The sequence below is a fragment of the Aulonocara stuartgranti genome, assembly GCF_965226115.1.
Source record: "Aulonocara stuartgranti genome assembly, chromosome: 3".
NCBI classification, from domain to species: domain Eukaryota; kingdom Metazoa; phylum Chordata; class Actinopteri; order Cichliformes; family Cichlidae; genus Aulonocara; species Aulonocara stuartgranti.
In genome coordinates this window covers 74,335,520-74,357,906 of record NC_138941.1, presented here as the reverse complement: position 1 = coordinate 74,357,906, position 22,387 = coordinate 74,335,520, and the positions used below count along the sequence as shown (strand labels likewise).

At 43.9% G+C, this 22,387-nt stretch overlaps 2 protein-coding genes across 5 annotated transcripts in view; one reads left to right on the top strand and one right to left on the bottom strand.

Annotated features, from left to right (window-relative positions):
• The window catches only part of LOC309703515 (butyrophilin-like protein 2), a 227,160-nt gene that overhangs the window by 7,682 nt on the left and 197,091 nt on the right, over positions 1-22,387 (top strand). For 3 of the 4 annotated variants that reach the window (XR_014275914.1, XR_014275915.1, XM_082528406.1), the window contains exon 2: positions 8,461-8,808. Coding sequence is in view for 2 of the 4 variants with exons in the window: in XM_082528406.1 (XP_082384532.1) it covers positions 8,461-8,808 (348 nt within the window). In the remaining 2 variants the exon portion in view is untranslated. Of the gene's footprint in view, positions 1-8,460; positions 8,809-9,789; positions 10,114-12,773; positions 12,882-13,566; positions 13,885-15,117; positions 15,451-21,023; positions 21,348-21,495; positions 21,808-22,387 lie in introns of those variants that run through there. The other variant, XM_082528405.1, reaches the window with a different exon arrangement.
• ephb4b (eph receptor B4b) overlaps positions 1-22,387 on the bottom strand; it is a 230,111-nt gene that overhangs the window by 84,252 nt on the left and 123,472 nt on the right. The window lies entirely within an intron of this gene.

Here is a 22,387-nt window from a genome sequence, read left to right as displayed (position 1 = left end):
ATGAATGAATTTATGCTGCAGTAATCGGAATGTTTGCAGGGAAATCAAACGCATTTCACACGCTGTACTCGAGCTGACTTACCTTTGTTTGAATGACGACTTGTACGCGCTGATTCCACAGATAAGGTATGAAATATATCAGGCTACGTCAATAGCGGTTGGTCTTCAGGGTTTCTACTCCACGGCCGTATTTCATACGGGTCCACATTTCCAATGCACGCTATTTTCTGAGAGTACCGTCGCTTCGCCTCTGGACGCAATCGGTCTCTATACAGTCCGTTCTCTATTGAGCTGCTTTTAAGCATCTTGTAATCGTTGTTCCAACAAAGTGTGTTTCTTTTGATTTGTAGACCCCGAAAATGGTGCCACGCTCCCACAATGCATTGTGGCGTGACGTCAACTCCAAAGCCCTATTGCTGCTGCTCAAAGTTCTGTCCATCCTGGTTCTGACCACAATTGGGGCAGTCCTTTCTCCAGTGTCCATGCTCACCGCAGGTGAAACCTGCATCTTCTTCTGTGTTTTGATCGTTCTGAGGTGGCTTTTGACCTCAGTAGCTCCTTCTGGGGTCAGCAGGGGAGCTGGCCCCAGAGAGGGGTCACTTGCCCCTCCCTTCCTTCCCTCCCCAGCTCCAGCTGCCTCCCTCTTCCCGCTCCACCCCAATCACCCACACTATTGCTCTTTATTCTATTGCTCTCTTTTTCTTCTGCTTGTTTTCTTTTTTCTTTCTCAACAGGTGATCCAGGTGATTGATATATGTATTTTTTGTCTGCTTATTTTGTTGGTTTTTGTTTTTTGCCCTTTATCCCCGTCCCTCTTCTCCCCCCTTTTTACTTTCCCTCTTTCTTTCTCCCCGTTCTTTTCCTCAGTCAAGTCTGTCCCGTATTTAGCAAGTGAAAATAAAATAAAATAAACAATAAAAGGTGAATCAAATAGACCATTACAGCAAGGCTGGGATGGTCCATTTGGTAAAGTAAATCCGTTGGGCATCTTTCTTTGCCTTTAGTTTTAATTTAATTCTGATGGCAAAAGAACCAAACGGGACAGGCAAAAAAATAATAAAAATGCAGAGTTATCAAGGTCAGCATTATGTTGCTCGGCCTCACTTTTCATCCGGGCTTAATGGGCGTCTCGTCACAGCTCTGTCAGCTGAAGCTGTCTGGAAATCTCCCCCGTGTAGTCTCTCCGTCTCCGCTGCATGAGATCCTTTTCCTGCAGCACTGTTGACATTTTCAGATTGTTGTTGTGGGTCCAGCTCCTGCAGCGTTTGGTCAGGGTCACGTCAAAGATGGTAGAGGGGAGAGCAGGAGTCCAGGTCAGCCTCAGCTTCCAGCAGCCTGTAATGGGGCATAAAAAGAAAAAAGAAAAACAAAAAACAGACCGGAATGGACGAACAGGAAAATGATGTTGTGTTGGCTGTGTTATTAAGAGAGGGGAGAAACACCGGGCCAGGCCCTGTGTCAGCCTTCTCTCCCCCTTTTTTTTGTTTTTTCTCACGATATAATCACTCATAACCCACCAAGTTGACAGGACAACACCGGTACATACATTTAAATTAAACTGCCTTAGCTTTTTTTTTCTTTTTTCAAACAAGGCGTTTCCTTAAAAATTTCTCTACTTGTGTGTGTGTTTTTGTTTCACCTTTTGTTGCGATGCTCCGGACGCCTTTCCAAACTCCACAAGTCTGTTGGCCCCAAATGTCAACCCAATTTTATGTGTTACAGCTTCTCTTAATTTCTCCTCTACTTCTCTTCTCGCTGCTGTCGGTTCCACAGCTGCTGATTCTTGGTGTGGTTCCCATTACTATAATTTTGCTCTGGCCGCTGTGCTTGTTAGGATGCCTGGGTCGTTGACCCATGGTTTTTGAGTTTATTATATTATTTATAATTTCTAGTCTTTGGTTTCTTTGAGTTCTGTCTTATGGTTTATGTCTCTGTCTTCTTTAGTTGCTCTGTCTCCCCTGTCAACTGTATTCCCTTGTCTAGTTTGCGTCTCTGTGTCCTTAGTTGCTATATCCCCGTGTCCAGTCAGTATCCGTGTCTGCCCTGGTCCCACATCTCTGTTCCCTCTGTTGCAGTGCGTGCGAGTCTGTGTCTTTGTTCAGTCTGTGTCATGTTTCCTGTTTTACTTTGAAAGTCCATGTCTGATGTTAATGTGTCTGGTTTTGCTTCCCCTTGTCTCGTTAGGCCTGATTTGCCCCAGCTGTGTTTCCCTCCTGTTACCCATTCCCTGATTGCTCCCTCTGTGTATTTAAGCCCCGTGTTTCTCTGCGTCTGGGTTGCGATCTACCGTTTATTTTGCTGTGTGTTTTGTCAGTCTGCCGGTGTTAGTTTATTTTGAGTTTTTCCAGTTATGTTATGTTATGTTATGTTTGAGTTCAGCATTAAAGCTGTTTTGGTTTAAGTTTGTCTCTGGAGTCTGCACCTTGGGTCCTATTCCTGTCTGCACATAGCCGTCACTTAACAGTGCTTGTGGTGGGCGGTTGGTCCAGGTCCGTAGCCACCTGTATTAACACGCTAAGAGATTTATTTAATATCATTTTCATCACTGTTAAATAGACAAGCAGGCAACAAGCCCACCTTTACAGTGCAAACTGCACGCCAGTCTCACAACACATTCCTCTCGCTGCTTCTAAATAATTCTCCACTCTCCCTTTATTTCTCCATTTCTCCACATCAGATTTAAAACCCAACATATTTCACACCACTACTTACCTCTCACTTTTTTTTTTTTTTTTTTTTTTTTTACACCAGAGTATTGCACCCAATTACGCCTGCTTATCTTTATGTGGCTCCAAATTACCCTCTTTTCTCTCTTTTCTTATTATTTTAATTTTACACACTCGTCAGGGAACAGGCACAAAGCAATCAACAATTTCTACCACTGAAGCAAGTGATTCAATCTTTTTACCTATGATAGAACTCAACCTTAGATGTCAAAATATCCTCTTGTTCTATTCCAGAATAAATGTAAACCCGTGATTACACGGCAGTTTCAGTGTTATTCTGTAGCTAATGCGGGAGTCCTCAGTTCCCAAGTCGCCACCTCAGCTAACCAAACGCTGTTGGACCGGCCTCTGCGTCCAGGGACAGGGGGGTTGCCACACCATGAACAAGCTTTTTAGGGGTTCCACTCCCAAGGTTGCTACCCTAGTTACCTCCGGGCCGCGTCCGATCTACCGGTTGGGAAACCACTCCTGGAACTAATCCACAAGGTCCACTAGGTGTCAACCTTTGATCATGAAATATTGTCCTCCAATTAACACATCAACCGCCACTGTCACCATATTCATATTTAACGCACTGAAACACAGAGAGTGCGTCTCACACGCAGAAACACACACAGAAACCTCTGAGCTCAAGTTTCACAGTTTCTTGCCACAAAAGCCAGTCATAGACAAAGTTAAATGTGGAATGTAATGTGGGCTACAACTCTAGTCTCAACATAGAATGTTTTTAGTTTCTTGCTAGAGCCAGTACCTATGACACACCGGAATTCAGCCTCAATTTATGATGTTAGTATCTCGCGCCGAAAACCAGACAGCGACAAAATTGAATGTGAAAATACGAACAGATTAACTTGACAAACAGTCAGAGCTCTGTTGAGCCAACAATCCCTTTAAACGTTAACTAGTAATGACTTCATGAACTTCTTCACAAATAAAATTTCAATCATTAGAGAAAAAATTACCAGTAATCATCCCACAGATATAATATTATCCACAGCTACTCTTAGTACCATTGATGTTAAGTTAGACTCTTTTTCTCCAATTGATCTTTCTGAGTTAACTTCAATAATTACTTCCTCCAAACCATCAACGTGTCTTTTAGACCCCATTCCTACAAAACTGCTCAAAGAAGTCCTGCCATTAATTAATTCTTCGATCTTAAATATGATCAACCCATCTCTAATAATCAGCTATGTACCACAGGCCTTCAAGCTGGCTGTAGTTAAACCTTTACTCAAAAAGCATCTCTAGACCCAGCAGTCTTAGCTAATTATAGGCCAATCTCCAACCTTCCTTTCATATCAAAAATCCTTGAAAGAGTAGTTGTCAAACAGCTAACAGCTCATCTGCAGAGGAATGGTTTATTTGAAGAGTTTCAGTCAGGTTTCAGAGCTCAGCACAGCACAGAAACAGCTTTAGTGAAGTCAAAGGAGCTTGGAAAGAAAAGCGTCTGGACTTCTTTAAGTTGCTTGAAGACGTTTCACCTCTCATCCGAGAAGCTTCTTCAGTTTAAGGTCAAATGGTGGAGAGTCCCAGATATAAACCTAGTGGGAGTAACCCCCCACAGAGGAACAAAAGGACCCCCTGATGATCCTCTAATCGCCTGAGCCAAGGTGTGAAACTGGGTGTGGGTCCCAATCAGCCAGAGTTTCGGGTGAGCTCATTGTGAAACCTGGCCCCACCTTATCATGCGAATTCCTGAGATCAGATGGCCCAGGATGTGAGTGGGCGTTAAGGCGTCTGGGAAGGGATCTCAAAACTGGATTATAGATGGCAGAGAGTTGGTGTCGTAAACCCCCGCCTCTGTTCAAAGATGGTCGCTCACAGTGGACATAGATGGCTTCTTTCTCTCCTCTTTCAAACCATCTGTCCTCTCTGTCCAAAATGTGAACATTGGCATCCTCAAAAGAGTGACCTTTATCCTTAAGATGCAGATGGACAGCTGAGTCTTGTCCTGTGGAGGTGGCTCTTCTGTGTTGTGCCATGCGCTTGTGAAGTGGCTGTTTGGTCTCTCCAATGTAGAGGTCTGGGCATTCCTCGCTGCACTGTACAGCATACACCACATTGTTAAGTCTGTGTTTTGGCGTTTTGTCTTTCGGGTGAACCAGTTTCTGTCTGAGTGTGTTGCTGGGTCTGAAATACACTGGGATGTCGTGCTTGGAGAAAACTCTCCTGAGTTTTTCTGATACACCGGCTACATAGGGGATGACAATGTTGTTGCGTCTGTCCTTCTTATCCTCCCTCGCTGGTGTCTGGTCTTCTTTTCTGTGCCTCTTTGCTGACTTTAAGAACGCCCATTTAGGATAGCCGCACGTTTTGAGTGCTTCCTTTACATGTGTGTGTTCCTTCTTTTTTCCTTCAGGCTTAGAGGGAACATGTTCTGCCCGGTGGTGTAGGGTCCTAATTACTCCAAGTTTGTGTTCCAAAGGGTGATGGGAGTCAAACAGGAGGTACTGGTCCGTGTGTGTGGGCTTCTGGTAAACTTCGATGTTGAGGTTGCCGTTCTCTTCAATGTGCACAGCGCAGTCCAGGAAAGGCAAACAGTTGTCCTTTGTGTTTTCCCTGGTGAACTTGATATTTTTATCCACAGCGTTAATGTGCGCAGTGAAGGATTCCACTTCTTGTGTCTTGATTTTGACCCAGGTGTCGTCCACATATCTGTACCAGTGGCTGGGTACTCTTCCTTTGAAAGAGCCAAGAGCCTTCCTTTCCACTTCCTCCATGTAAAGGTTGGCTACAGTAGGTGTTTTTGTCTGTAAAAGCCTTCGTTGTATTTGAAATATGTAGTGGTGAGGCAGAGGTCTAACAGTGTGCAAATCTGATCGGGTGTGAAGTTGGTCCTGTCCTCCAAGGAGCTGTCTTCTTGTAGTCGTTTTCTGACAGTCTCCACGGCCTCCGTGGTGGGTATGCAAGTGAAGAGAGAGACTACATCAAAGGACACCATGGTTTCATCTGGATCCAGGGTAAGTTTCTGGACCTTGTCGGTGAAGTCGGTGGAGTTCTTGATGTGGTGTGGGGTGTTCCCCACAAGAGGAGCAAGGATGGTAGCAAGGTCTCTCCACCATTTGACCTTAGAACTGAAGAAGCTTCTCGGATGAGAGGTGAAACGTCTTCAAGCAACTTAAAGAAGTCCAGACGCTTTTCTTTGCAAGCTCCTTTGAATACGATGACCTGGATGACTGAGAACCTTCACAGACAGCTTTAGTGAAGGTTACAAATGATCTTCTTATGACCTCTGACAGTGGACTCATCTCTGTGCTTGTCCTGCTAGACCTTAGTGCTGCGTTCGATACTGTTGACCATAATATCCTATTAGAGCGATTAGAACATGCTGTAGGTATTACAGGTACTGCACTGCAGTGGTTTGTATCATATCTATCTAATAGACTCCAGTTTATGCATGTAAATGGAGAGTCCTCTTCACACACTAAGGTTAATTATGGAGTTCCACAGGGTTCAGTGCTAGGACCAATTCTGTTTACATTATACATGCTTCCCTTAGGCAGCATCATTAGAAGACATAGCATACATTTTCACTGCTATGCTGATGACACCCAGCTCTATCTATCCATGAAGCCAGATAACACACACCAATTAGCTAAACTGCAGGAATGTCTTAAAGACATAAAGACCTGGATGGCCGCTAACTTTCTGCTTCTTAATTCAGATCAAACTGAGGTTATTGTACTCGTCCCTGAAAATCTTAGAAATATGGTATCTAAGCAGATTCTTACTCTGGATGGCATTACCTTGGCCTTCAGTAATGCTGTGAGGAACCTTGGAGTCATTTTTGACCAGGACATGTCCTTCAACGCACATATTAAACAAATATGTAAGACTGCTTTCTTCCATTTGTGCAACATCTCTAAAGTTAGAAATATCCTGACTCAGAGTGACGCTGAAAAACTAGTTCATGCATTTATTACTTCCAGGCTGGACTACTGTAATTCATTATTATCAGGATGTCCAAAAAATTTGCTGAAAAGCCTTCAGTTAATCCAAAATGCTGCAGCAAGAGTCCTGACAGGGACTAGAAAGAGAGAGCAGATTTCTCCTGTTTTGGCTTCCCTTCATTGGCTTCCTGTTAAATCCAGAATTGAATTCAAAATCCTGCTCTTCACATACAAGGTCTTAAATAATCAGGCCCCATCTTATCTTAATGACCTTGTAGTACCATATCACCCTATTAGAGCACTTCGCTCTCGCACTACAGGCCTACTTGTTGTTCCTAGAGTATTTAAAAGTAGAATGGGAGGCAGAGCCTTCAGTTTTCAGGCCCCTCTTCTGTGGAACCAGCTTCCAGTTTGGATTCAGGAGACAGACACTATCTCTACTTTTAAGATTAGGCTTCAAACTTTCCTTTTTGCTAAAGCATATAGTTAGGGCTGGACCAGGTGACCCTGAATCCTCCCTTAGTTATGCTGCAATAGACGTAGGCTGCCGGGGGATTCCCATGATGCATTGAGTGTTTCCTTTCCAGTCACCTTTCTCACTCACTATGTATTAACAGACCTCTCTGCATTGAATCATATCTGTTATTAACCTCTGTCTCTCTTCCACAGCATGTCTTTTATCCTGTTTTCCTTCTTTCCTTTCTTTCCTGCTCTTGACGAAGGCGGTCGCACTTTTCTCCTCCTCTCCCTTAGCTTCCCTGCTTAGCCTCTTGTGTCCTTGTCTAGTCTCGTGTTTTTTGTATTACTTTTCCCTGGAACATTCTCTCACAGTCTGTTCTCTAAAACCTAAAAGAGGAATTATTGATGTGATCAACTGGTCCCTGAATGCTATTGACACCCTTTTCTCAACGAGACGTCTGGGCTTGGGTGAGCCTGAGTGCATGAAGATATCTACCTATTCGGAACCATTATAACAGGGTTCTTGCTGATCGGAGCTGGCTTGGCCCTGACTTATCGAAGAATTGAGGAAGCGGAACCGGCTGTTCAAACCCCTACAAGGCTGCCCGCTGGGATTGAAATGATGGGACGAGGCGTGAGTTTCTCAAAATGGGCTCATTGAGTGCAGCATGGATACGTTCTTGGAGAAGCTTATGGCTGCCGTGAATACTCGGAATAACACCTCTGAGCGCAAACTGGATGACATCTTGGAGAAGCTCACTGCGGTCGTGAGTTCTCAGAATTGGCTCTTTGAGCACAAGAATGACAACATCACGGAGCGTAACTTTGATAACATCATGGAGAAGCTCACGGCTCTCCAACGGGAGATTGAGAGACCAGTGTTGGACTGTTAGAACAGCTTTGAAATTCATATGAGCTGTTCGCACTAAAGTAAAAACCCCCCCTCACCCCTCCAAACGCCTTCGATGCTTATTCCCCTCCGATGCTGACGGTGGATCGTGGAGACCAGCGCATATGCTGCAGGCCCGGATGTACTGTCTACACTGGCTGTCTCTCACCCTTTACCCACCCCCGTTGCTTGTCATGTGATTCTTTGGTGTATTAAGAGTTTTTAAAAGAGAGTTTTTCTTTCCCACTGTCGCCAAAGTGCTTGCTCATAGGGGGTCATATGATTGTTGGGTTTTTCTCTGTATCTGTTATTGTACGATCTACTGTACAATATAAAGCGCCTTGAGGCGACTACTGTTGTGATGCAATTTAAATGCCAATATAACTTACTCAAATTCAGTTTCTGATGGCACAAAGTTCTGCTCAAATGACTGTGATTTGGTTTGTGAGACAATCCCACAGCATGCAGTGAATTTTTATTTCTGTGTCCTCAGTTTCCCAGCATGCCCTGGCTGTGGTAGTGGAGGTGAATGAAGGGGAACAATCTGTCCTGCTGCCCTGTCAGTTCTCAGGTATTATACCTGAGTACCCTGCAGTGATTTGGACTCGGAGTGATCTTCATCCCAAATCTGTCCACCTACAGCGAGAAGGAAGAGATGATTTTGGAGGGCAAAACCAGCGTTACAGCGGGCGCACATCAATGAGGCCTGATGCTCTGGACACTGGAGACTTCAGCCTCACTCTGAGGAAACCAACAAAGACTGACAGTGGCAACCACATCTGCTCCCTCAGTGATGGGAGAGAAGAGCTGAGAGTGACAGATATACAGCTGCAGGTCAAAGGTCAACAACAAACCCAGAATGCATACACAGTAAAACCTGATATTCAATAGGCTTAACAGAAGAATTTGAATGGTGATTTGAAATTGTAGGTACTGGTGTGAAAATAGTGTTTTTAGTGCTAGAAATAGTTGAGTCATTTAAAAGTTTCATCCAGTTAGTAGATGTGAAAAAGAGTCTCAGGTTGGGATCCATCGCCTTTGGATATGTCCATGTAAGTATCAAAGAGCAATGGAGATGACAGTGGAGGTGGGAATTAATGAAGCTCAAAGACTTTATTACCGTACTTAAGTAGAACTTTTTGATATCTTTACTTTGAGTATTTACTTTCTGATAATTTTTTAATTTAGTTTAGGTATCTTGGGGTCTTGTTCAGTAGTCAGGGGAGGGAGAGATCGACAGACGGATTACTGCTGTGGTTGCAGCGATTTGGATGCTGTGCCTGTCCAACATGATGAAGAGAGAGCTGAGCACAAAAACTGGTCGATTGTCATCGCTACCCTCACCTATGGTCATGAGCTGTGGGTAGTGACCGAAAGAACAAGATTGCAGATACAAGTGGCAGAAATGGGATTCCTCTGAAGGGTGAGGAGTTCGTCCAGCCAGGAGAGGCTCAGAGTAGAGCTATTTGGGTTATTCTCTGGACAGAGAAAGAGGACAAGGAGACTGAGTGGTGGAATAGGATAGTTATAGGGATGAGGAAAGTAGACAGGCATGCTGGGAGGGTATGGGTAGAACCAAGAGAGGACTTTTAGTGAGTTTACTGTCAGGCTGAACACAATTGAAGGAGAAAAGTACTTTATCGACTGGCTAGGCAGAGAGCTCAAATGATATACAGTCTGTTTGGGTAATTAAGGACATAGATGGGAATGTACTGATGGGTTGAAAAGATGGAAGCAGTACTTGCTCCATCATGTTCCAGTTACCACCACTATTATACTGCACTGTTTTTTGTAGTTGATAATGTGTTTCTTGTCCTCATAGATGACCAAGAGGAGGTGACAACATGGAAAATGTCAGACTTCATCATTCTACCCTGCAAAACAAATCTTGTGCTGCCTGAGGACACCACAGTGGAGTGGGCTCATGCTGACCTAGTGGTTTATGTCTATTCAAAGAGAAGTGACCACCTTAAGAAACAGGATGGCCTTTACAGAGACCGAACGAAGATGAACGAAGACCTGCTGAGAACTGGAGACCTCAGTCTGACCCTGAAACAGCCCACAGATGGAGACAGTGGAGGATACATCTGCACCATCTACAGGGACAAAGACATCCTGAGACAGAAAGTAGTGCTGCAGGTCAAAGGTCAGAGATGTAGATAAAGGTCAGATGTTAATGTTGTAGATTTAGGCAGGGCTGGACTGGGACAAAAAATCGGCCCGGGCATTTTGGCTAGAGACCGGCCCACCAAAAATGTGACGTCATTCAGGGGTAAAACCGCAAAGGATTCTGGGAACTTGTGGCAAGAGGTACTAGCACATGCAGGCTTTCAATTGAACTCAGTTACACAGCGATAAAAAGAAACACAAAGAAGGGCAAGAAGCTGTTGTATTATTAACTGCAATAGCCGGTGTTGTGCCAAAAACTGATTGCTCATATTTAAATTGCTATAAGTAACTTGTTGGGCTATAATATGTGAAACATATGTCAAATGCATCCCTCATGGATGACATAAAGTCATCTCTCCATCTCCATCTCCTGCTCTTCTGTCTCCTCTGTCACAGACCTCTCCACTTTTGATGATAAATCAGCCTGGTGCAACATGTAAGGATTGGGACAATTTGTTAAGATTTTGAGGAGTTTGAGAAACTAACCTTAAGCATAAAATAAAATTTACTATCAGTAACTTCATAGCACCCGCCCAGCAGTATATAAACTCCGTCATGCTAGCTAGTACGCAGTGCCAGTTATTCTAAGCGACTGTAAAAAGTCTGCACAACGAAAACAAACTACAACTAAACTTTGTTTATATCTGACACAGATAGACAGCAGGTCATAACTTCTTATCTGAAGTTCAGTTGCTCTGCCACTATGAGCGGTGTTGTGCCAAAAAGTGATTTCCGGTATTTGCCAAAAACTTTATATAACCTTTATTTATGCAGTTAAAAAAATCTCATTAACATTAAAAATGTCATTTGTAAGAGTAAGTTGGCCAAGAGGACAGCAGAAATGGCAGCAAATATTACAATAGTTCTGTAAAAATATTTTAAGTGAGGATAAAGGACCGGGTTGGTTATAATGTAAGTACAATAACACAGACCTGTAAAGATAGTTGAAAAAACAGATAATTTTTTAATTCTATATATAATCCCTTTGTAAACGCTGTTCACCGAAGTCTATTTACCAACATTCATAAAGATATTACACATAAAAAAAATACACAGAAACATTTGTTAAGGTTCAAAATTGAGGAGGGAGAGTACAAACCACCCTTGGTCCAGAAGGTCTTGGTCAAACAATGATTTTAATGACTACACACGTGTGGGAAGAACACTCTGTACGCCCACAGCAAGTGATCTCCGACTTCCTCAAAGCATACACAGATTTTATACCGTCAGGGCTTGTTTACTGACGCCCCTTCATGCGTCACAGATACATTTTATACATAGATCAGATCAACACCACAATGACTTTTAACCCAGAAGATCATCTTCTATTTTCATGGCTGGTACTTTCCGTTCTTGTCTTAAAGTGAATTGTTCCTCTTTCTTACCGAGACATGACTAATCTCTCCTCTAAATAAATCTAACTCATGTGTGTGTGTGTGTTGACCCCACATGCTCTTTGTGTCACCTCTTCACCTACTAACTGTCTGTGTCTCGTCCTCAAATGCTCTTTCTCAATTCACCTGTTGCACTTCTGACCTTTCACTAGACCAGAGGCTCACTGAGACTATGTGTATGTCTTCTACTAAATAAATGTTTTAACCAAGAACCTCTACTTAAACCTTAATATGAAATGACCTGATATATAAGTGTTTTGTAAGCATGTATTGCAATTCCTTCTATGGCTCCAAGTCACTTGCACAATAGATTGTCCGGACATCGCGCCGAACAAAGCTTCCAACCCCCAATTAATTGACCGAGCTCCAACTCTTTAATAAGCACAGATATGCATTGTGTATAAAATAGTCATAACTGCACCTGAAATACAAAATTAACATCATCATAAACATCTTAAGGCCATCTTAAAGCTATCTGTTACATTGTTAAAGCCTCGTCTTAGCCTGCTGCTCAAAATAACTTCCTGCTTCTGCAAACTCTCTGCAAGCCTGTTTCCTGTCAGCCTGTGACTTTTAGCCTTTCTGAAAGACACACACTGTTCAACCCCTGAATGCAATATAAACTCCAGATTATATTATTAATGCAATGGTAATAATGATGATTATTTAACAATAGCAGTAAAATAATTTCCCTGCTCCACACATTGGAAATCAGTTTTTGGCAGGCAATCACTTTTTGGCACAACACCGGCGGCCGCCTCAGTCTCTCCTCCTCTTGCCTCCCCTTTCCCTTATCCACCTGCTGGCCTCCACCACTTGCTGATGTTGCTAAATCTGTGGAAGCTATGCCATAGCTACCACCAAACAATTCAGTTATTTTTACACATTTGGCAGCGTCTGCCTGAAGGGCTTGTTTCTTTTTGGCCCTAATTTTTTCTGCACCTCCTTTCCTTTTTTTGTTCTCCATTTTCTTAAGTTCGTCTATAAGATTGATAAATAAGGGGGAGGGTGCATCCGACCTCATCGGCTGTAATTGGTCCAGCCCAGAGTCGATCATGACTAATTGGCCACCTTTCATTATTTATACCCTTCCAAAAAAAAAAAAAAAATCGATCGGCCCATAAAAAAAAAAAATCACCAGTGGCCCACCGGGCAAATGCCCGGTATGCCCGATGGCCAGTCCAGCTATGGATTTAGGTCAGAGTTCAGCGTTTATGTTGTTATATTTTATATTTTTCCACAGAACCATTTCCATCCTGGGCCACAGTTCTCCTGGTTCTCTTGGGCCTCCTGGTTCTTCTTGTGGTTTCTGGAGGTCTCACATATTATTTCCGACACTGTTTCATGTCAGGTGAGTGTCTCCTCCTACACTACCCATAATGCCGATGGTCAGCAGGTGTCCTCTGGTGGCTCCTTGACTGTGGCTCACACAAACTTGTTCCAGAAGCTGAAAGAGTTGAGAGTTACAAACAGCTGATACAGAGAGCTGAAGAGAAACTTCCAGGTTTGTTCCAGAAGTCAGAAAACCTCCTTCAGACTCAGTCATTGATCAGTGAAACAGCTCCACAACATGACTTTACTAAACAGTGTGTGTGCTTCACTGCATTGATCTGACACAGAGGCTGCATGTGGACAAGCTGTTCTTCTTCTGTGGTGGTAAACAGCAGCTGACATGGAAACATGCTGACAGTAAATGTTGCAGCAGCTTCAGTAAATGTTCCTCCTTGAGTTGTGCTCAGTCATGTGGTGGAGAGCTTCAGATGTTCAGACACATGAGATCTTCATGGTTTTTGTGCTGATGTGTGTGAGACATGGCCGACTGTGGAGGCTCCGTCTGTCTGTGCTTCTTCATCCAACATGTCTGCAGCACTTTACAGGACGCTGCAGACTAGTTACCAAAGAACGAGTCAGGAACACATCAGGAACAAACTGAGACACAATCTGACTGAGACTAGAAGACAAGGAGGGACAGGGAGGTCATGTGACCATCACAGCTGCTGCTGACGTCATCATGTTGTCCTTTGTTGTCCTCAAAGGTTACAAGGTGGAGGTAGATTCAGGGATGGAGTCTGTCCTGCTGCCCTGTAAAACCACAGTTCGTCTGCCTGAAGATGGTAAAGTGGAGTGGACGGATAAAAATGGAAAGGTCCACGTGTATGAGAACGGCTCTGACAAACCTGAATACCAGCACCCAGATTTTAAAGCCAGAACCAAGATGAGGAAAAATCTGCTGACGCTTGGAGACTTCAGTCTGACCCTTAAATACCCGACAATCACAAACACCTACATCTGCACCATCTACAGCAGGGAGGGAAACATCCTGATGAAGAAACACGTGAAGCTGACTGTCAAAGGTTAGTGCTGTAGATACAGGTCAAAGATCAGAACTCAGTAAATGGTAAACAGACTGGTCCTTATACAGTCCTTTTCAAAATAACTAGAAGATGATTTCTAGCAGAAGTATGAAAATCTCCACATCCTTTCTCCATGTTATCATCCAAAGCTGTGTGAAGTTTCAGAGCTCTGCAGCTAACAGAGACTTTCAGTTTGTAACATCGTCTTCAGAAGAAAAAGATTAAGAAAAAAACAAAACGCATAAAACCGAACATTTCCAATAAAGGAAACAAAAAGGTGGAATAAACTGATGTCTTAGTCAGTTTGTTAAATCTTTTGGATTTTCAGACAACAACATTCTTGTAGGTTATTTACCATATTTGATCAGTACCTCTCCAAAGTGGTGAAGAGAGAGTTGAGTGAAGCTCTCAAATTATGAAACAAGTTGTTCCCAGGCTGGAGGAGGTGGCCAGGGTGAGGGTGGTCTGGGCTTCTCTGCTTAGGCTGCTGCCCCCATGACCTCACCCCAAATAAGCTGAAGAAGATGAATGGATGAAAAGATGTGATCATTCTGTATATTTCAGATAAAACAAAGTTAAATGGTAAATATTATTTCATTTCACATTTTCATGTAAGACACGGTATGCCTCAGCTGTTTCAGGTAGATCCAATGATGTGTCAAACTTTCTGATAACTTTCACTTTCCATCCTGATGATGAAGGCTGACAGAGAATGACGTCCCTCTGGAAACAAGTTCAGAGTTTCCTGCAGTGAACATCCTGACTTTCTTTTTTAAAGACACCAAATAGTGATGTTACCTCGAGGCTTTGAACTACACTTTATTTATTGTTGTGAAACTGTGGGCGGAGTTTGCTTCAGTTGAAATCACTGATTATGTTTGAAAAGCTTCACTCTTTCAGGTGGAGCTTTGAAACGTTGGCGTAAAACTCGATGTATTAAAGGTGACTGAAATATAGTTTATCATTTTGAACCATGTGTGTAGTGATTCAGTTTTTGAGCCAGTGCCTCATTTTGTCACTAATATCAAATAAAGGTTTGACTCTGGACACATCAGCTCTGCAGCTCTGCTGCTGATTGGGCAGATAAACACAACACAGTAGAGTAATGGGACATATTTCAAACTCCAAACAAACATCACAAAAAAATATTTCACTTCATCCGGTCAAAGAAAATGTACACACTGCTGCTGCTGATGTCTGTACAGCTCATGCTGTGCTTTGTTGTCCACTCAGTCCCCCAGGAGGAGGTGGATTCAGGGGAGGAGTTTGTCCAGCTGCCTTTCAAAACCTCTTCAAAAGTTCCCCTGCTTGACATAGCAACCATTGAGTGGACAAACACATACAACATGAAGGTCCACGTGTATCACGTGTATGAGAACGGCTCTCACAAACAGCACAAGATTTACAGAGACCGAACGAAGATGAATGAAGACCCGCTGAAAACTGGAGACCTCAGTCTGACCCTGAAATACCCCACAGATGGAGACACGGGTATCTACACCAGTGTCGTCTACGGCAGCGAGAGAAACATCCTGCTGAAGAAAAAGGTGGAGCTGAGAGTCAAAGGTCAGTTCTGTAGACAAAGGTCAGAGTTCAGAAAATGATTAAAAAACGAAAATAAATAAAAACAAAAGTGAGCTGACAGATGCCAGCCAACTAATCAAAACTCAAAAGAAAAGAAACCACAGTGGTTTCTACAAGTCAAACAAGCTAAATAAATGAACACGCTGGTGACCATACACAGAATGCTAATCATGCTAAACATGGTGCAATGTGTTCAGCAACAAAACAAGAGAGAAGCCTTCAAGTGAAAGTGTTGTGTACTATTTTTTTTTTTAAATTGGACAATCTTACGCCTCAACTTACTTTTGGAATTTGCTGGGATCTCATGCGCACAACATGAAAAAACACAACATCCAAAATGCTAGCTGGTACTGCTTATATCATTCATCATATAAAGCAGGGTGTCATGAACATTATGTGCAGGCTGGAATTGGACCAAAACGCAAACTCACCGAAAGGAAGCTTAAACTCAAAATGCAGCTTTATTTTCTGAACGGAGGAAAATGCGATACAAAACAAAACTAGACTGGGAAATTCTAATGAAACTGACTCGCAAAGAAACACGGAGGGGTACACGGCCATGAGGGAGGACGCGACACGGAAGGAGACGCTGACTAGTGATGCGCGAATCATGAACGAATCGTTCAATACTCGAGAATCACTTTACTGACTCATGAATCGTGATTCACAAGCCCAACTGACTCACTGACTCATCCCTGTTGCTGTTAGCAGCAATGTATCTAGCTTATAATTAAAATTGTGGAGAAAAACACAACATCCAGTATCGTAACAAAAACATTTCTGCTCTGAACTGGAAGAAAAAACCCTGAGTAGAAGCTCACATCAAGAAAATAGCTCCTCGGTTCACAGTAGCATCGCTCTGCTAACATGCTAACAGCACATTTGAGCTACTCACCCCCTCCCTCCTGTGCTGAATCATTTTTTTTTTCTTTTTCTTTTTTTTACTGTCCCGTTTGGCTCTTTTGCCATCAGAATTGTTGTCTAAAGGCAAAGAAAGATGCCCAACAGATTTACTTTACCAAACTGACCATCCCAGCCTTGCCGTAATGGTCTATTTGATTCACCTTTTATTGTTTATTTTATTTTCACTTGCTGAATACGGGACAGACTTGACTGGGGGAAAGAAGGGGAGAAAGAAAGAGGGAAAGAGAAACAGCTGAGAAGAGGGACGGGGGAGAAGGGCAAAAAACAAAAACCAACAGAATGAGCAGGAAAAAACAAAATGCATATATCAATCACCTGGATCACCTGCTGAGAAAGAAAAAAGAAAACAAGCAGAAGAGAACAAGAGTAATAGAATAAACAACATCACAATGATATATGGGAATATGACAGTAAATACTAAATATTAAACATTATTGTGCAGCACATAAGATCAACAGAACACAGTGTGCTTTGAGGTAGGAGCCAAAAAGGGTGTAGTTTGTGGGTGTGATCACCCGTGTGTACACCTGTGAGCATGGACGCGCTTGTTTTTTGTTTTTTTAAAAGGTTCCTTCATGTAATAATCTGCTAGAGGGTGTGGGGGGGCCACAGCCCCGTCCTCCAGGGCGTGAAGCAGGTGTGGAGGAGATCAAAACTCCAGACATCCAGAGGCCCCCAGAACACAAGAGACCAAGGAAGACCAACAGAGGGGCAGCTGCGCCACTGTCCCGGAAAGAGCTGAGGAGAGTCCCAGATGAGGGCTCACTCAGCAGCCGCGGAGCAGAAGCCAGGGGGGGTTACAGTGACGCGCCCGTGAGCTCCGCCGGCAGCCAGCCGTGCCTGAGTGACCGAGCCCCAGGCCGAGAGGCCGGGGGCACCCCACCTCCGAAGTGGCCCGAGCGAGCCCCAGGCTCCAGACCCCGACAAGCGGCCGCCAAGGAGTGAGCCGGCGTGTACCTGGACGCCCATCCCCGGACACAAAGAACCACCAACGCACCGATGTCTGAGGGAGTCCGCCACTGGCAGGGGAAGTGGTGGTGGGTGGAGATAGGCCTCCAAACCTTGGAGGGCCTGAGATGTCCCCAGAGAGGTGGCGTCTGACACCCAACCTGACATATAGACACAGACATACAGGCACACACAGACACAAACATCCATTCCCACCCTCATGCTCTCATATGCACTTACTCCACACTCAACCAACGTGGAGACAGACATAAAGAGACGCTGTACACACGATCACACTCCCCAAGCGTACTCTACAAACCGGGTCTAGGTACCCTTGCCCCTGGAGGGGGAAACTGCACCCAGACCCAGGTGGTGTTTCCCTTTTCCCTGCGGTGGGGAGAGGCAGACCGCCCCGACTCCGCAGCAGCAGGGAGGCCCCACACTCCAGACCGCAGTCGGACGGCCAACTCCTCCTCCTAGCCCCCCTGCTCCAGCAGGCCGCAGAGAACGGGGGTGAGAGAAGACTCCAAACCTCCAAACTAAGTAATTAATTACTTAGTTACTTTTTAAAAACACGATTTACAACCTGAATAGGTGATAAAGCGATTGCTCTTTCAGCCCAATTCTACTTTTTCTGCATAATTCATCATACAAAATGTAATCAAATGGAAAAGTCTCTTTTTAAAACTTGTTTTATTAATCTTCTAACTTCATGCATCAAGCAAAAGTTTAATTGTATGCAACATTCACTGACTGGAATAAATTAGTTTAACATTTAAACTTATTTTCTGCACATTCCAGCACATAAAATAAAAATTTTTTTGTGTTTACACTCAGTCTTTCAAATAGATGCAAGTAAAACACAGCAGAAAATAAATAAAGTCAAAGACTAGCGGTCCTGTTGCTCTGGTTTCACCTGTGTGACGGAGCAAAGGTTATTTTATTTCCACAGTGTTTTTAAAGGAGGGAAACCTTCCTCCAAACGGACAGAGCAGTGGAGCTGCCAAGGGAAAGCACATGAATTAAAAGCTGTAAGGCTAACATATAATTTATTATCTTTAAACAGTTAAAAATGTAAAATTGAATTGAATTGAATACTTTATTGGCCAAACAGGTTGCCCCGCAGAGGAATAGGACACCCCCCCCCCCCCCCGACTTACACACACAACAAAGACATCACATGGGAATACAGTTGGAGATCGGCAGCGTTACAGAGAAAACACTGAAAAATTACACAACAATGGGAAAAGTACAAGAGGAAAAAAAAGAGACCTCTTCTCACGCTGGGCAACCTATGGGAGGACAGCATGAGAACAGGAAACAAAAAAAACTCCTCTGCACAGAGAGCACATTAATGTCCACATCACAACATTAGAGCACGTGACAAGCCACAGGGGTTGGATAGGGGGGTGGGGGGTGATTCGAAGGAACACAGCAGTCGTCCTGCACAGCGCTATCATTTCAGCACGGCACACAGACCCGCCGTCTTCCCCCACAGGAAACAAGCATAGAAGGCGTTTGGAAAGGGAGGGGGGTGAGTGCGTGCTTATCAGTGTAAGTGTACGTGTGTGCGTGTCCAGAGTCCAGCTGAGCCAGTGTCCTTCGCCCTATCAGGCTGAGTAAACAGTCTACCAGCCAACCCAGGTGGCCTCGGGACGGGAAGAACAGTCATCACACAGTCGTTATCAGGGAGTTGTTTTGGTCGGCTCCAGCCTTGGGCCTGAGCAGCTGGCGCCGTGGTGTCCGAATGTTGAATATTGTTGATTTCTCCTTTATGCGAGCAGCTCCGAATTTAGCACTCTGACGCTGGTCTCTCGATCTCCCGTTGGAGCGCTGCGAGCCTCCCCATGATGGTATCAAACTTCTGGTCCGTGGTGTTGTCATTCTTGTGATTCTGAGACCCCACAACTGCAGTGAGCCGTTCTGCGATGTGATCCAACTTTCGCTCAAGGGTGTCATTGTGAGCAGGCCCCTCTCTGATGTATCCCATCATACGCTCAATGGTGTTAGTTTGAGTCTTCACGGCAGCTGTAAGCGTCTCCAAGGTGTTAACCATGCTGCATTCGTTGTGAGAGGTCGCGCCTCGTCCCATCGCTTCAATTCCAGCGGGCAGCCTTGGGGGGGTTTGAAAAGCCGGTTGCGCTCTCTTATTTCTCTGATAAGTCAGGGCCAAGCCAGCTCCGATCAGCAAGAACCCTGTTATCATGGTTCCGAATAGGTAGATATCTTCAGCGTCCTCGATCCACCGTCCCGCCAGGCACAAGATCCTCTGCCACCCGTCCGTCGTGTATCCAGCAGGGAGAGTCCCTCCAGGGCACTTGGGCTCTCCCGAGCCCAGACTTCTCGTTGAGAAAAGGGTGACAATAGCATTCAGAGACCAGTTGATCAAATCCATAATTCTCTTTTAGGTTTTAGAGAACGACGGTGAGAGACTGTTCCAGGGAAAAGTATTAAAACAACCCTGGCCAGGGGACAACACAATAAAAATCAATAAAACACAACATTAAAAGTCCAGTGGCGTCCGCCACGGTATAAAAGTCACTAAGAATTAAAAATCCAGTGAAGCGGTGCAGAAGGGAAACCTGTCAGCGTCCTCGCCTTCCTCTCCGTGTTCTGCGCCACGGTGCGCTAAAGAAAGGGAGGCAGCGGCAGTCACTACTCTTTTAAGGAGCTATAATTCATTAAAGGGGACAAGTCAAAAGACTTACACACAGAGGTCAGTGGGCAGAGCTCTCATCTCTGCCCACCGTTTCTTTGTAACCGCCAATCGGCACCCCCACCTCTAATTTCCCGCAGACGCGTAATCTGGCCTCCTGTTGCTGCAGCAGTCGAACCGCTCGCTCCGCGTCCCTGGTTGCTGGCACTGTATCTTCCTCCCTCCTCAATGCCAAGCTCCACCAGTGTTATGTGTCACTGAGCACTCTCTGTAAATTACCACTCCCTCCTTTCCTCTCAGGTGTGTCCAATTAGTAAAACGGGAAAAGGGCGGAGTCTCTCCAGAACAGATTGACGGTATAACCAAAACATGCAATATAAAAAATAAATAAGCACACTTCACATTAAAACACAGCAAAGCAAAACAACATCCGTCCTTCCCTGGATGACACCTGTAAAGCAGGAGTGGGGTAGGTGGAGGTTTGCCCTGGTTTAGGGTTGTTTTTTTTTCGCTGTAAAAAGTTTTCTTCCCACGCACGATGGACACTAATGTTTTTGTCACTTTTTATGGAATCAAACTCAAAGTAAGGTCAGTGCTTCCACGCTTTAAACGCTGCACGCTCATACTCTCTCCCACAATCGATATGTGATCCACTGTTGATCTGCACACAGCTGTTGTCACGAACGTCGCACTCGCTTACGTCACTGTCGTGAGACATTCTCGCAAAAATATCACGGTTTTAGTAACGCAGTAACGCAGCGTTCCTACGGGAAAGTAACAGTAGTCTAATTACTGCTTTTGCAATAGTAATCCCTCGTTACTTGAAAAAAGTAATCAGATTACAAGTTACAAGTAACACGTTACTGCCCATCTCTGGTCTCCACAAGCTTAAAGAGCTGCTTTCATTTGCTAGATCTCTGTCCTGTTTCCTCCTGTTCTGATCTGCTTCTGTCCTTCAGCCTTATCTACAACTCTGAAAATCAGCTGCTTCTGTCTATAAAGGTAATGTTGTTTGTTGTCCTCTCAGACTGTCTGGTGGAGGTAACGGAGGGGGCGGAGTCTGTCCAGCTGCCCTTTAAAACCACAGGAAACCTGCCTGAAGATGCCACAGTAGAGTGGGAATACTGTGAACCTGAATACAGAATGGTCCATGTGTATGAGAAAAGATCTGACCAGCCTGGCAAACAGGATGAGGTTTACAGAGGCCGAACATCAATGAATGAAGACCCTCTAAAAACTGGAGACCTCAGTCTGACACTGAAAGACCCCACAGAGAGAGACAGTGGGAGATACAGGTGTGAAGTCAAGTCTGGCTGTAAACATCTCAGAAGGAAAATGCTGTTTCTAAAAGGTTAGTGTGTGTGTGTGTGTGTGTGCGTGCGTGCGTGCGTGCGTGCGTGCGTGTGTGTGTGTGTGTGTGTGTGTGTGTGTGTGTGTGTGTGTGTGCGTGTGTGTGTGTGTGTGTGTGTGTCTCTGACTGTGTTGTGTCTCCTCTGCAGGGAGAGTTCAGGTCCAGGATCAAACAGGGGACATCAGGAACAGAAGCAGCTCCATTGATCCGACTCCTCTGATGGCTGATCAATCAGTTTGATCTGTGTGTTTGGTTAAGTTATAGTGGAGAGTGTTGATCAATCATCATCTGGATGATGAAGAAGAGTATCAAGTTTACAGCTGATCTGCATGCTGGAAGTATTTGGAAGAAAAACCTGGCTGACTGTTTATCAATTTAAAAAAATAGATTTATTTCACTGTTTCATTGATTATTTATTGGTTTATTATAATAATATATTATTATATATTATTTATATATATATATAATAATATATAATTATATATAATAATATATATATATAATAATATATATATATATATATATATATATATATATATATATATATATATCAGCTGAACTATTTCAGTACTTTTTAGAGCTTGACAACTGTTTTGCGACAGCTGTTCAAATTGCAAATTTCCATAATCCACTAAACGTAGTTGTATCCTGTGGTTGTACAGTGTTCGAACATTTACTGACAACATTTGAGATATGGCCATCCAACTAAACCCCAAGTCTCGCATGTCAGTCAGCTGAGTAGCTGGTATGTTGTACCTAAAAGAGTTAGAAACAAAAGGAGAAATATGTTAACTTCTTTCTTATTTCTTGCATTCATTATCTTGTTTGTCATCTCTTGACTCTTTCAAGTACCATACACATTATGAATGAATTTGTTTCCATTTTTATCACTTACCTTGGCCTTCCTCTTTGAGATGTAGAATGATATAATGAGCCCATAACATGTGCTTCAGCTTCTGCTCGAAGTGTTAGCTCAGTTGACATCTCCATCAGTGATTGATAAATTCCCTCAAGAAGTGTGCATAATCTTCTCCCAGAAA